We start from the raw sequence: 13,030 nt of genomic DNA on the forward strand, positions 1-13,030 counted from the left end.
GGTTTTATCTGTCCACATATGTTGGTGTATTATGGATTATCAATGGTGCAGCATGGCCAAGGAGGATGCTGAGGCTGCTACTGTGGACAGGCAGGGGTGAGGCAACACAGCTGGTCAAGGGCACCCTGCACACCACCTAAACTGTGCCCATGGGCACAGGAAAACAAAAACTGGAACCCATGGAGCAATACAGAGATCCACATCATGAAGTCTTGATGGTCTTGTAGGGCAAACACTCACACCAAGTCCCTAGAGGAGCATAGAGGATGGAACAAACTGGGATTTGGGGGCTCAAACAGGTAGCAGAAACAAGAAATTCAGCACCTATGACCAAAGCACATGTGCTCCTTAGGGAGAAAATGTGGTCCCTCGCAGGGAGCACAGCTGCTCTGGTTAATTTTTAAAATTTACAAATCGTTTGTGATCATGAGAGTCCAACCCACTGTAGGGCTAGGGAAGGTGGGAAACTATGGGGGAGAAATCACAAAAAGTCCTCCAGAAGACCTTTTTTTGGAGTGTTTTGGATCATATTCTGGACATGGAGTAAGATTAAATTAATTCTGAAGACTTAAGCTCTGAAGAAGTTGTGTATACAGAGAATCAACATCTATATCTTAAGGAATTGCCTGGCTACACCAGCTAACAAAGTAGAGTAATGGGACTTGCCACAGGTAAAAATGTATTGCTGCCATTTGTGTTTCAAAACTTATCCTTTCCCTTGGCCATAAGCTTTTGTTCATTAATTAAAATATTGCCACTCAGCTGGCATTCTTCTTGGCTCTCCTGCTGGTGATTACAGTTTCAGTAATTAACTGAATGGTTTACCACTCTGCTATCAAGTCACAGGTTGAAGGGGAATTAAATTTTTACAAGGAGTTTTACAACACAATTTAAAACAGGAGGCAGCAGTGAAATAGGATCTAGGTATGGCGTTGCTTTCTGGGAATAAAATGGTGTTATTTAAGCCCTCCAATTTCTTTAGGAGGCTTCACTTACAAAAGCATCCATGAAAACACCCCAAAACATTAGCAGCAACTAAACTTGCACATGACAAACTGTGTATCTGGGAGTTGTTTTGATAGACTGGTCCCAATATAGGACAAACAAAACACTGTTTCAAATGGGCAGAGAAAGGACAGGAGTAAAAATGTCTATTTTTTCCTTAAGGAAATTCCTGCTGAGGGCACGTAAAACAAAGACCACAGGGGAAAAAAACCAATAATTTTACTTGTAACAGAAAACGTTTGATTCATTTCACAGCACTAACAAGTATCTTCAAGTACTTGTGTATGAAGAATGCCTCTGGCACAGAACTTGGAGCAGCCAAGTACGTAGCTTGTGTGGGTTACCCGTGTGCATCAGCAGTTGGCTCCAGGACACAATCCAAGTCCTCTAGAAATGTACCATCTTGATCTCCTCTCCTTGCTGTAAATTATTTAAAGTTGCAACTTCCAGGGCTAATGCACACTGTTAGTGCCCAGGACTGAAGCAGTAGTACGGCAAGTCCCAATTCACTAAATTAGATGCACAGAAACAAAACATGATCACAGGCATCCTTTTACAGCAAGTAAATTTTACATTATCTACAGCCATACTGTTGGAAACACTACTGGTGAATTTTTCTCTAAGGAGTCATACCTTCTCTTTCCTCCCCTGGCATGTTTTACATCATTTTAGGGCAGAGATTTTGTTTGAGTCAGGACTGGTGGTTATTTCAGCAACAACAAGAGGCAGACACGCTGCATCCGTTTTGACCAGATAAAATCCTGAGTAGGAAAAGAAAGTCAAATTTCACAAGGACTGGATGATGACAGTGTCAAATGTTGCAGGACAGTTGCTGCTAGTTCCAGCCTGAGCAAGCTCCAAATGCTCACTCAGCTCACTCAGAGGTATGGAATTGAAAATGGAAAAGGAAACCTAGTGAAGAATTGGACTGGGAGGATAAGAGCAAAGAGGAATTGTGACAGACTGCAGAGAATGAAGCAAAGAGTGCCATAGTCAGACACTGTCTGACACACAGCAGTTCCTATGAACTTTTATACTGGCTGATGACAATTTCCCTGAACTTTACTGACACAGTGGAAGCAGATGGAGACTGTAATAGGGAAGCAGTAAAATATGAGAATAAGAGTGGATCAAGAAGTCAGGTAGAACGCCAAACTTAGACAAAGGGATGGGATTGGAAGTCAGCAACAGAACTATCCTCACAGGGTCTGCCCCTTTGCAGTTCTCCATAAAGGATATCTACCTGCTTTTGTTGTCACTTGCCCTATTATCTTATGTTGATTTATATTTTTTTAAATAACAGGAAGAACTACATGCACACAAACAGGTGACTACATTAAGAGAATATTAGCAAGGTCCTCAGTGAGACAGGAGAAAATTAAAGTTATCAACCACATCCTGCATGGCATCAAAAGCAGCGTGGCCAGCAAGGGAAGGGAGGTGATTCTCCCACACCACTCTACTCTCAAGAGACCTGAGGTGCTGCACCCACCTCTGGGGCCCCCAACATATGAAGGATGTGGACCTGTTGGAGCAACTCCAGAGGAGGGCATGAAGGTGATCAAAGGGCTGGAGCACCTCTCCTATGAAGACAGACATAGTTGAGGATGGTCAGCCTGGAGAAGGCAGCAGCTCTGTGCATACCTTAGAACGGCCTTTCAGAATCTAAAGAGACCTAGGAGAGAGCTGGAGAGGAATTTTACCAGGGCATGGAGTGATAGGACAAGGGGGAATGGCTTTAAACTGAAAGAGGAGAGACTTAGATTAGATTAGATATGAGGAAGAAATTTTTACTGTGAGGGTGGTGATACAGGTTGGCAGAGAAATTGTGGCTGCCCCATCGCTGGCAGTGTTCAAGATGGGGCTCAGAGGAAGCTGGTGTAGTATAAGGTGTCCCTGCCTGCGGCAGAGGGCTTGGAACTAGATGATCTTCAAGGTCACTTCCAACCCAAATCACTTACTTTGGGAATTCACTTCATCCTTGCATACAAGACAGTTTAGAAACATACAGTTTTTCTAACGCCTACTCCAGGGTACAGTGGATCCTCTTTTACAGGTAAACTGGATTAAGGACTGTGTTGTAGGAAAATATACATAACTAGAAGAGCTGAAAAGTGTGTGAAAAAATACAGGAAGAACAGTTTCTCTGCTTAGGGAAGTGCAGCCCCGAAGAACTGGATTTCGTCTCAACCAATTCCACTGAGTTTCAAAGCAATCAATGTAATCTATGCTTTTCAGAGAGGATCAGAGTCTGGTAGCCAAAACAACATTCTGAGACCGGATCCACAAACCTGCTCAGTGCTCACAGGTGCAAGGGCATATACTGAAAGAGGCACTTCAGACAACAAGATAATACAACACAACACATAGATAATGTTAAATCATCCCAAAATTCAGGACCTGGACATCTCAAGTTGCTTTCTTCCCCAGATTACAGTACTTTTTATTTTCTATGCCTTGGCTGCCACTGAATGCACTACAAGCCCTCCCTTTTCAGGTATCAGAGATAGGCTAATCCATATCTGTTACTGTAGAAATAACCATGACAGAAAAGCCCAGACGTTAATAAGCCTGTTTTAACAACAGGGTTCAAAAAACACTCAGCAGGAGGCATGAAATGCCAGGGTAAACAGCAGAGTAGATGCTCATTAGGAAAGCTTTGTCCATCACGTACGCTGATGGAGACAGAGCCCCTGGGGATAAAAAAAGCAGCATCTGGTAATGTAATAATGTGTATCTCTTAATGCACGGGAACATGGGTTGGGGGAATAGCAGTGCTAATCAATAGTCATAAAAGCTTGACTTTGTAACCTGAATAATATTAGATTTTAAGTACCTCGCCTCATAGAAATACATGTTTTAATACGTTGAAGAAAAGCATTGAACAAGCCGTATGTGTTCAGAATATATTTGAAGGTAAAGCAGTTATAAAATATACTATGCAATAAAATATTATTGTAAATTATATGGTGTTATAACCATGGTTTCCTAAACCAAATAAAAGAAGCACAGTCTTTTTAGATGAACAAGGTGTATTTTATTCAATTAGATTAATTGAATTTGAAAAAAAAACAACAAACTCATCATGGTATTTGCATGAATTCTTATCTGCATTAGCTACTGGAGCAGAAGGAAAACAAAACCATGTTCAATATCACGAATATCACTTACCAGCTGGATTCTTTCAAAAACAGTTTTAATACTGTCACAATGAAAAAAAAAAGGGGGGGGAGGGGCACAGAATCAGTTATCAGTTTAATTTCTATAACATCCTTTCTGCTACCCTAATGGACATTTCCAGTCATACTCATGCCAGCACTTCCATGTCTGATATGCACCAGTGCTGTGGAGATCAACTGCTGACCCAGTCTAACCTGATTTGTAGAAAATGAAAATCATTCAGCAGTTCAGAGAGTGTTCTAAGTTCACTGAAGAAAAACTAATTTGGGCTCACATACAGAAAGAAAAAAAAAGTCAGAATAATATCTCTATCTCATAAATATACAGTTTTAGCCCTAAAAGATCACATAAAATTAGTATGATGGGATTCCAAGTTCTTTATCTTTCACAATTTCACATCAAGCATGCTTAAATTCGCATGTAATATTATTTTTCCTTTAACTGTCAGCCCTGCAAACTCAGCTGTGTGTCAAGTTGGGTTCCTTCTGTCCCATACATCACCAACAGAATTAAAGTTTCTCCCGGCCAAATGTGTCTGGTCCCATTAGGTGAGTTTCCAAAGTGTCAGCTGCGAGGAAGGAAAATGTCCTTAGTGGCTACACCTGGACTGCAGGACTACGGGAGACATGCACCTCTGGACCCACTCCCTGGCTTCATGAGGGCAGGCAAGACGACTTCAAAACTCTGCATTGTACACCTTATCTTCAGCACTTCTGCTTTTTATTTTCAGAACAAACATACACTGTGTCATGCAAACTGCAAACTAGAGTTCCCCAAACCTTTCAGTCTCATAAGTATCTGTTCTCATTCTTCCCCAGTCTCTCACACTAGCAAGAAAGAAGTGACTCTACTCTCTTCCCCCTGGCCCTTTATCTCACTCCCTTTTCACTGCCCGCTCTGAGACACAAACCTTGGAATTAATGGGAGATCCTAGAGGACAAAGAGCACCAGAGCAGCTAAAATCAGGCTGATGTTACAGCAAAGGAGTTCCTAAGATGGGAAGGACTATCTAGAATGACAGACTGAAGGGAAAACTTTGCAGCTGGCTGGACTTCAGCAGAGGGAGGGAGCCTGAGGGATGCCCACATTGGAAATCCCTCTCTGTGGCTAGGGGAGCTCTGGACTTTTCCATTCTGAGGATGGATGGTGCCTCTGTGAAACCCTAAGCCCCAGTGTGAGTGTTATCCCACAGCAAAATGCTTGTAGGAGGCTCAGCATGCCACAGCATGTGACCATATTTACTGTATGAGAATCACGATGGATAAGTGACATTTAGCAGCCACCTTTCCTTCTTTCTCCACAAAGAAGATAAACTTAGAGTTTTCTCTACTTCTTCCCCCCCTCACCACGCCCCCCTTCTCCACTAGATGTTCAGAGCCCCTTTGCAGTCTGTACTGGTGCTCTCCTGTCCAGCTCCTCCAAGAAGGGACCAGCAGGGTCTGGATTGCTGCAGGGCAGCCTGGGTTGCTCTCTGTGTTACACTCCCCTTTCCAACCCGGCAACAGTGGCTGGGCAAAAATTACCTTCCCAGCTGCTTATCTTCTTCCCCTGCAGGCTCACAACCACGCCACTGTACCGCTGCAGGTTTTCTAAATCAAGCCATTTGTAATTAAAAAATAAAATATTTACAGCAAACACAGATGGTTACTGCCATGTGTTAGTGTTAAACTGAGCTGAATCACACCCAGAGCAGCAGATGAAGGTAAAGATTTCATGGAGTCTGGTAATGACTCACAAGTACCATCATTTTTACTTTTTTTTGGAGCAGAACCCCACTTTCATTATCTCCGTTCTGACATTTTAAGGGTAGCAAATTAAAAAGCAAGCATAAAGGAAGTCTTACAGAGAAGTATACAGATGCATAATCTGTAAAGAACTATGTGAAATGTAAGACTGCACGTGAAATGAATCAGTGCCTTTGGAGGTGTGAGGCTTGGTTTAAGTTGCATAAAACCAAAAAAAGAATATTATGAAACTGCTCATTTATTTAATTTCTTTCAAAGATGACAGGCTGTGTATTTTATTGGGAGCAGCCATGGCTGCTTTCTGTAGTTTGACTGCTTTAGGGTCTGCCCCAGTAACCAGGGAAGTCAGCTCTGCAGTCCAGGAACTTCCATCAGGGATCTTTCAGGAAAGGGACAGAACTGACAGAGGGAAACAAAAACATCTTACACAACTGTGGCATTTGCCAGAATCCATCTGGCAAAGCTCTCCATGTGTTTCTCCAGGCTCACTGTACACGGAGTTTCACTTTCACGTTGATGCTCTTGACTCCTGAAGTACCTTATATTTCAAATTAATTATTCATGTTTCATTACAAAGTAAGCTTTCAACAGCTTTTTAGCCCTGTTAGCCAACAATGCCCCAAAGGAGCAGGATTCTGTTTCTTCTTGTGGGAGACTTTATTTGCATTGCTTCCTAAATCTCAACTTGATGACTAATCAGTTGCAACTGAGCAAACCCAGTGAAAATAAAAGAGCCTGCAGAGGTGTCACCGAGAGTTTAATTAAGCTTCCAGATCTTTTATTACCAATAACCTCGTTGCATAACTGAAGGAAAGACCCAGCCAGAGTCTGATTCTCCATCTGGTTTGCAAAAGGGGAAATCACACAGAAGTTTTCTTTGTAAATATAGCACATTTAAGAGATGCTAACTCACATACAAAAGTAGAATTCCCAACCCCACTATTACAGAACCGCTTTCTCAGAGGAGACTCGTCTATTAAAGACAACATTGCAAAATAAATTGTTTCACAGGACTTATAAAAGAAAATGGGTTTCTCAGGGAAAACTGTAAGCCAGTGCTAATTAGACTCAAAAGCATGATGACAAACAGAAAGATCATGATTTGCACATCACCAGACACTTCTCAGCATTTCCATCAACTACATTATTTGGGGTGATGAGAAGACTAAAACCTGGAGAATACGTGCAGGCTAGCACTACTGATGGAGTGGGAGATGGTGTTTTCAGAATGTCTACGGAGAGCTTCCTCCACGAATATATGGTATCATTGTTTTGCATTCTTACAATAATTAGACTGAGTAAACAGTGCCAGCAACAGAGAGAAGATGGTAAACACGGCTGACTTTCTTTTGCAGTGAAAGCTAACTACTGCTAGGTAAGATGGACAATGTGCAAGCATTACCAAAACTCCAAATTTATATTAGAATCAACCAAGGCAGTAGCTCCCCCTCTTTTTCATTGTTTCCAGAATCTAGTGAACACTCCAAAAGGACACACCCTATACCCTGAAATTGAGAAAAACATAGAAAACAGTATACTGTTAAGAAGAGAAATGTCATATTCACCTCTTCAACTACCACATTTTCAGCTCTGATCCAAGTTGCACTGGAGCTAATTAAAAGATCCCCATTAGCTTCAGTGAAATCTGGATCAGATTTGAAGCTGCTAAAATCACCATAATGTTCTGATTCTAATTACATTTACAAGAAAGATTCTAATTATATTTACAAGAAAATCTATATAACACTAATTTCAAATGTTGTTAAATGTCAAGGAATCATCAAGTTAAAGGGAATGAGAAAATCAGTGACAGAAACCAACTCAATGTGCCCTAGAGCTGTTGGAAGAGAAGGAAGGACCATGAACTTCCCTTATTTTTACAAAACTATAGATGTTTCTGCAGAAAACAAGCTAAGCTAGGTAATCTTAGAAATGGGGAAATGAATCCCACACAACTTCCCTTAGTCACCACACGCTGTAAGTCCAGCCGATGCCAAAATTCTGACGTTTTGCGGAACATGACCAGAAAAAGCAGCAGTGAAAACAGATACAAAGCAAGTAGTGACACTACCCGATAAAGATACATTCTAAAGTCACGCTAGTAGCCATGCCCAAGGTAATTAACTTGAGTATAAGAAAAACCAATATAGACAAGGTAACTTAAGCACAGCTCAAATTCAGAGGCATGAGCAGCTGCCTCTAACTTGAATTAAACCAAGTTATCTTATCTTTGCTGACAGTTTAAGTCCAATTAGCCAATTCAGGTTAATAAACCACAGACCGAGATTTGTCAGAAGCTAACTCTCAGCTGATGGGTCTGAACATCCTACAAAAATTCTAATGGAAAAGGTCATGCTATTTCAGAAGATCCACACCCATTATACTACAAGAAAGGGACTAACTCAGCAGGATCAGTTTTATCTGGAGAGCTGAAGGGTGGTTTCCTGAGATATAAAATGCAGTTACCTCTTGAGAAGTGCATGAGTTGCTATAATAACTGCACTTCTACTACATAAAGCAGCTGTAATATGTTTTGTAAGCTTCATTTCACTTGCTAACTGTTTTGGGAGTCTGCTGAGTTCTCAACATTTCAAAGTGTCAAAACTGCATTTAGATCATATAAAAAACCACAAGAAGCATCAAGAGAAAAAAGGGGGGCTAAAGTAAAAGGAAACAAGGAGGTGGGAAGACAAACTTGCATGCAAACCTGTATATATGCACATTTTCATGGCTCTATAAAGTTAGTATCAAAGGCATGCATAACAAATTATCAGGTTTGAGGCTAAACTGGTTATACCCCCACACAGGATAGGTTTCAATCTAAATGCTCAGAGGAAGGAGCTAGAAACTTTTCATGCTGTTGCAAGGGGTTGGTTGGGTTCTTGGTTTTGGGCTTGTTCTTTTTTTAAAAAGGAAACCTTTTAGAACTCAGTGTAGCAGAAGCTTCAGCTTATGGGGTTGTTCCCAAACACTGTGTCTCACAACCTGAAAACTACTCCGCTAGCTCAAACCAGTGGCCCGTCCAGTCCTGCTGACATTGCATACTGAATGTACCCTGAGGAAGGCAGAAAATAACACTGCACAGTGAAAAGTTATGGAGTAGTTCTCCTATAAATATCTGTTCAGTTATTAAATAGGAACAAACACAAGTGATATAACTACAGAAGCCAGGGGATGTAAGGGCACAGCCAGCACTCTTCCCGAGAGAGGTCTGGCTACCACAAGTCACAGCATCCCCATCTGACACAGGAGCCCTCCCCACCCTTTGAGCCCCTGCCTGTAACCCGTGTAGCTTCAGCCCTGGTGATTTCCCAGCTGAGAGAAGATTCACCAGCCTCAAGTGTGTTTTAACACACAGTTGTCCAGTGGTTTAAAACCGTTATACTGCATGCTATTTACTGTTTTTTGCAGCGCATCAGTGTGCCCTAGGCAGCCCACAAGCATTCGTTCCAAGTGAAGTACACTCATGCCGACTATTAAGAGTGCAAGTTACTTCAAATCTTCAATTTTTATGGCAGTACAGATGACACCGTGCGTGCCTTTTGGAGAGGCAAACGCTGACTTCACACTCAGACTTCAAAGCTTGTCCCGGTACTCGCACAGCTGCCGCGGTGGTGCCTCAGCCTCGGAAAGGGGCACAGACGGCGTGACCCGCACCCACCAGCACGGACTGGCTCTCCATCCTGTAGCAGCCCCTCGTTCTGCTTCCCAAAGCAACACACCTCCCAACGAATCCACTTCACTAGTCTCCACTACCGTACAAAACGGGAGGGGGCGAAGGGGCTTCTCTTTAATCCAACACACAGGCAATTACAGGAACACCGTGAAATAACCACCCCAACTCCGGACCTTCGGGCACCTCCCTCTCCTCCCAAAGTCCTCGCCTCAATCCCACGGCCGAGAGGCATCGCACCTTCCCCCGTCAGTCTCCAGCCCCCATTTCCAGCCCAAACGCCACCGAAAGCTTTCCCCCGCTCCCCGCGGACACGCAAGGACCCGGGCACGAACTTTCGCCGCCGCCGCCGCCGCCGCCGGAGCCGCCCCACGTCCCCGTCAGCCGGGGCGCCGCCAGCTCGCCCCCTCCTCCCAAAACGAGCCCCCCAGCTGGCGACCCGTCGGAGCAAGGTCCTGGTGGCGCGGCGCGGGGGCTGCCCGCGGGGGCTGCCCGCGGGGAAGGGGCCGGGGAAGGGGCCGAGGGAAGGGACACTCACCCTGGCAGTGGCAGCAGACGCCCGCCGCGGGGTGGAGCGGGGGCGGCGCGGCGGCCGGCATGGTGCGGGGGCTCGGCTCGGCTCGGCTCGGCTGGGGCTAGGGGTGCCCGCACAGCACCGCACGATCCCTCTGATCCGCCTCCCGCCTGCGAGGGCAGTCAGGGAGAGGGAGGGAGGGGACCCGGCGGGGAGGCGGCGCCGCGCACCGGCCACACCGGCGGTCACACCCCCGCACCCCTCCCCGGGCTGCCCGCCCTCCCCGGGGCTGCCCCGCCGGCGGCACCGCCCCGCCGCCGCCGCCGCCTCAGCGCCCGCCCGCCCCCGGACCGCTCCCCGCCCGCCTCCCGCCTTTCCCCAGCGCTCAGCTCGGCCCCAGCCACCGGGATGTCCTCGTTTGCCCCCCAGCCGGGCGCCCGCCCGCCGGGCGCGGGTGTTTGTTCCGTGGCCGGGGGGGCTCCATGCGTCCCCGGGGGTGTCCCTGGCTGGCGGGATGTGGGGCGCTGCTCCCAGCCCGCTCATGGGTGAAAACGCTTTTATTGTCGCCCTGTCGATGCCAAGTAGACTTGGTAAATCATTCAAAGAATCACAGCAAATGCTGAGTTGGAAGGGACCCTCAAGGATCGTCGGCCGAGTCCAACTCCGGCCCTGCACAGCACCATCCCCAAGAGTCACACCATCTGCCTGAGAGCATTGTCCAAACACTTCTTGAACTCTATCAGGCTTGGTGCTGTGACCACTTCCCTGGGGAGCCTGTTCCAGTGCCCAACCACCCTCTGGGGGAAGAACCTTTTCCTGATACCCAACCTAAACCTGCCCTGATGCAACTTCAATTTAGCTTGGATTAAAAAAGACAAGCACTAAGCGATGTATATAAAGTGCACGCTGGATGCGTGAACAACTGGTTGCCCAACATCTATGTAAAATATGAGAAGGGACTTTATTTCATCCAGACTGCCCATGGGATGCTACATGGCTGGCATGCCTGAAAAATATGAGAGGGGAGTGATGAGACACAAAGCTGATTTAAGTGTTGTATAAATAGAGATTGGACTGCTTACCATGCTACAAAAGGAGATGCAACATGTACATACCTTCATGGAGGAATACCACAAACTAAAAGGCCCTTCAGTCTTGTAGTTGAAATGGGTAAGAGAGTCGATGTCTGGAAGCTGAAGGTGGGTAAATTCAAATTAGAAGTGTTATCGATGGGAGTGAATAATCATTGGCACAAATTGTGGAGGGAAGCTGTATTTTACTCTTTGGAACTCCCCTAATAGTACAAGATGACTCTGTGGAAAATAATATATAAATACTGTATAAATAACTGATAAATACAGCATCCCAATAAAGAAGTTGGACTTACATGCAAAATAGTGGCTAGAGATATCCAGGTCAGACTAAAAGATGTAGTGTTACATCATTCTGGCCTCAAACTGTGTGAACAGGACGAAGCAGAACATGTTAAACATATACTCTGGTTCTTTAAACAATGTTACAACTAATTTCTGCAGTTGTTGGTATTTCAGTTATTAAACCTGTCTTAAGAAATCAGGGACTGTGTTCAGTTCCTGTCTCTGGGACTCCTCTACCAGGTCATTCCACTTTTCTGTGTGTGACCTTTTCAATGTAAAATGTCAGTAACAACATCAGTTAAAGGGATTTGCTGTTGATAGATGCAAAATCCTTAGAACAGCTAAGTATCACTTAATTATATTACTCCCTGCAGTTGGCTTCCAAAATAAGAATGTAACATCGCCCGAAAATCAACACTAGATCAGTAATACTCTCATTTCTTATTGTAATATGAAAAACAGATGAGGAGTGAATACAGACTTCTGAAGACACCTCATTCCTCCTTGCCTCTGGAAAATTGTCACCTCTGCCTTCATCAGTCAGTGAAGTGGTTTTTCCTTTAATCCACTTTTTAACCAGCCAATGACCTCAAACACTCCATTCCTCTACTAAACCATCTGCTGCTTCCTTGCCATTTCTTAATAAGGATAAACAAGAACCACGAGATTGCCTTCCCAGTGATACCTTTTTAACCTGTAAAAAAGCTGAATTTCACAGACTGAAATGAATCAGCAGAAAGTTGTCAAATACAGGTCTCTATGTGTTGCACACCCAGCTCATACACAGTATCTACATACGGCTATGACTGACAACAGATTTGTTGATACACCCTTGGAAATGGATATTCAGTCTCTTTTAGTAAGAAATCCTACTGCCTTTTTGCCTTGTCCTAAAATCAGCAATTTCCTTCTGCCTTAGAAACCACCTCTTCTTTCTCTCCCTTTTCTCCTCCCTTGAGACCCAGGATTCTGCTGGCACCTGTTCTGTTTCAAGGGCTGTACTTAAATTAAAGGAGATACGTAAAACAAAAATTCCTACTGATCTTCTTGGGGAATTATTCTCTCTAGATGACCATGCTCAGCAATTGTATTTTGTTTCTTGTCGTATTTTTAAGAATATATCATTAAAAATAAATCCACATTTTTTCGTGGTGGACCTATTAAGTTACATCCCAGATAGGATCATCCCTTCTGCTATCACAATACATTGCTTTGAAAATGGTAAATCACCTATAACACCATTCCAAGTGAGGAAGAAGTAGCAAGAGCTACTATATATATTTTCCTCTGTTTTGCATAATTTAAAAGAAATTGCAATTGCTTTTTGACAAGAAAAAAGCATATACTTTAAACTTAATCAGTTTATTCACAAAGTCTGATGAGAGCTGTCTTCCTAATGTCCAGAAATCTAATCTAGAATATTGAATAAATCGGCATAGAAATAGCAGCTTCATAATGTGGTTTCAATAACGAAAATGTTAGTCTGTCATTTTTATGTGAAAGTCATTCATACACAGTGCTTTTGCTAATAGTCCTT

The 13,030-nt window shown here is 44.0% G+C and overlaps 1 protein-coding gene across 1 annotated transcript in view; it reads right to left on the reverse strand.

The window, feature by feature from the left end:
- Positions 1-10,346, reverse strand: part of DCLK3 (doublecortin like kinase 3) — a 30,768-nt gene extending 20,422 nt beyond the window's left edge. Inside the window, exon 1 of the mRNA XM_048298732.1 lies at positions 10,142-10,346. Within this exon, the coding sequence (XP_048154689.1) occupies positions 10,142-10,202 (61 nt within the window). The 5' untranslated portion in view covers positions 10,203-10,346. The remainder of the gene's footprint in view (positions 1-10,141) is intronic.
- Between the last annotated feature and the right edge of the window lie 2,684 nt (positions 10,347-13,030).

Source organism: Corvus hawaiiensis, chromosome 1 (genome assembly GCF_020740725.1).
Source record: "Corvus hawaiiensis isolate bCorHaw1 chromosome 1, bCorHaw1.pri.cur, whole genome shotgun sequence".
NCBI classification, from domain to species: domain Eukaryota; kingdom Metazoa; phylum Chordata; class Aves; order Passeriformes; family Corvidae; genus Corvus; species Corvus hawaiiensis.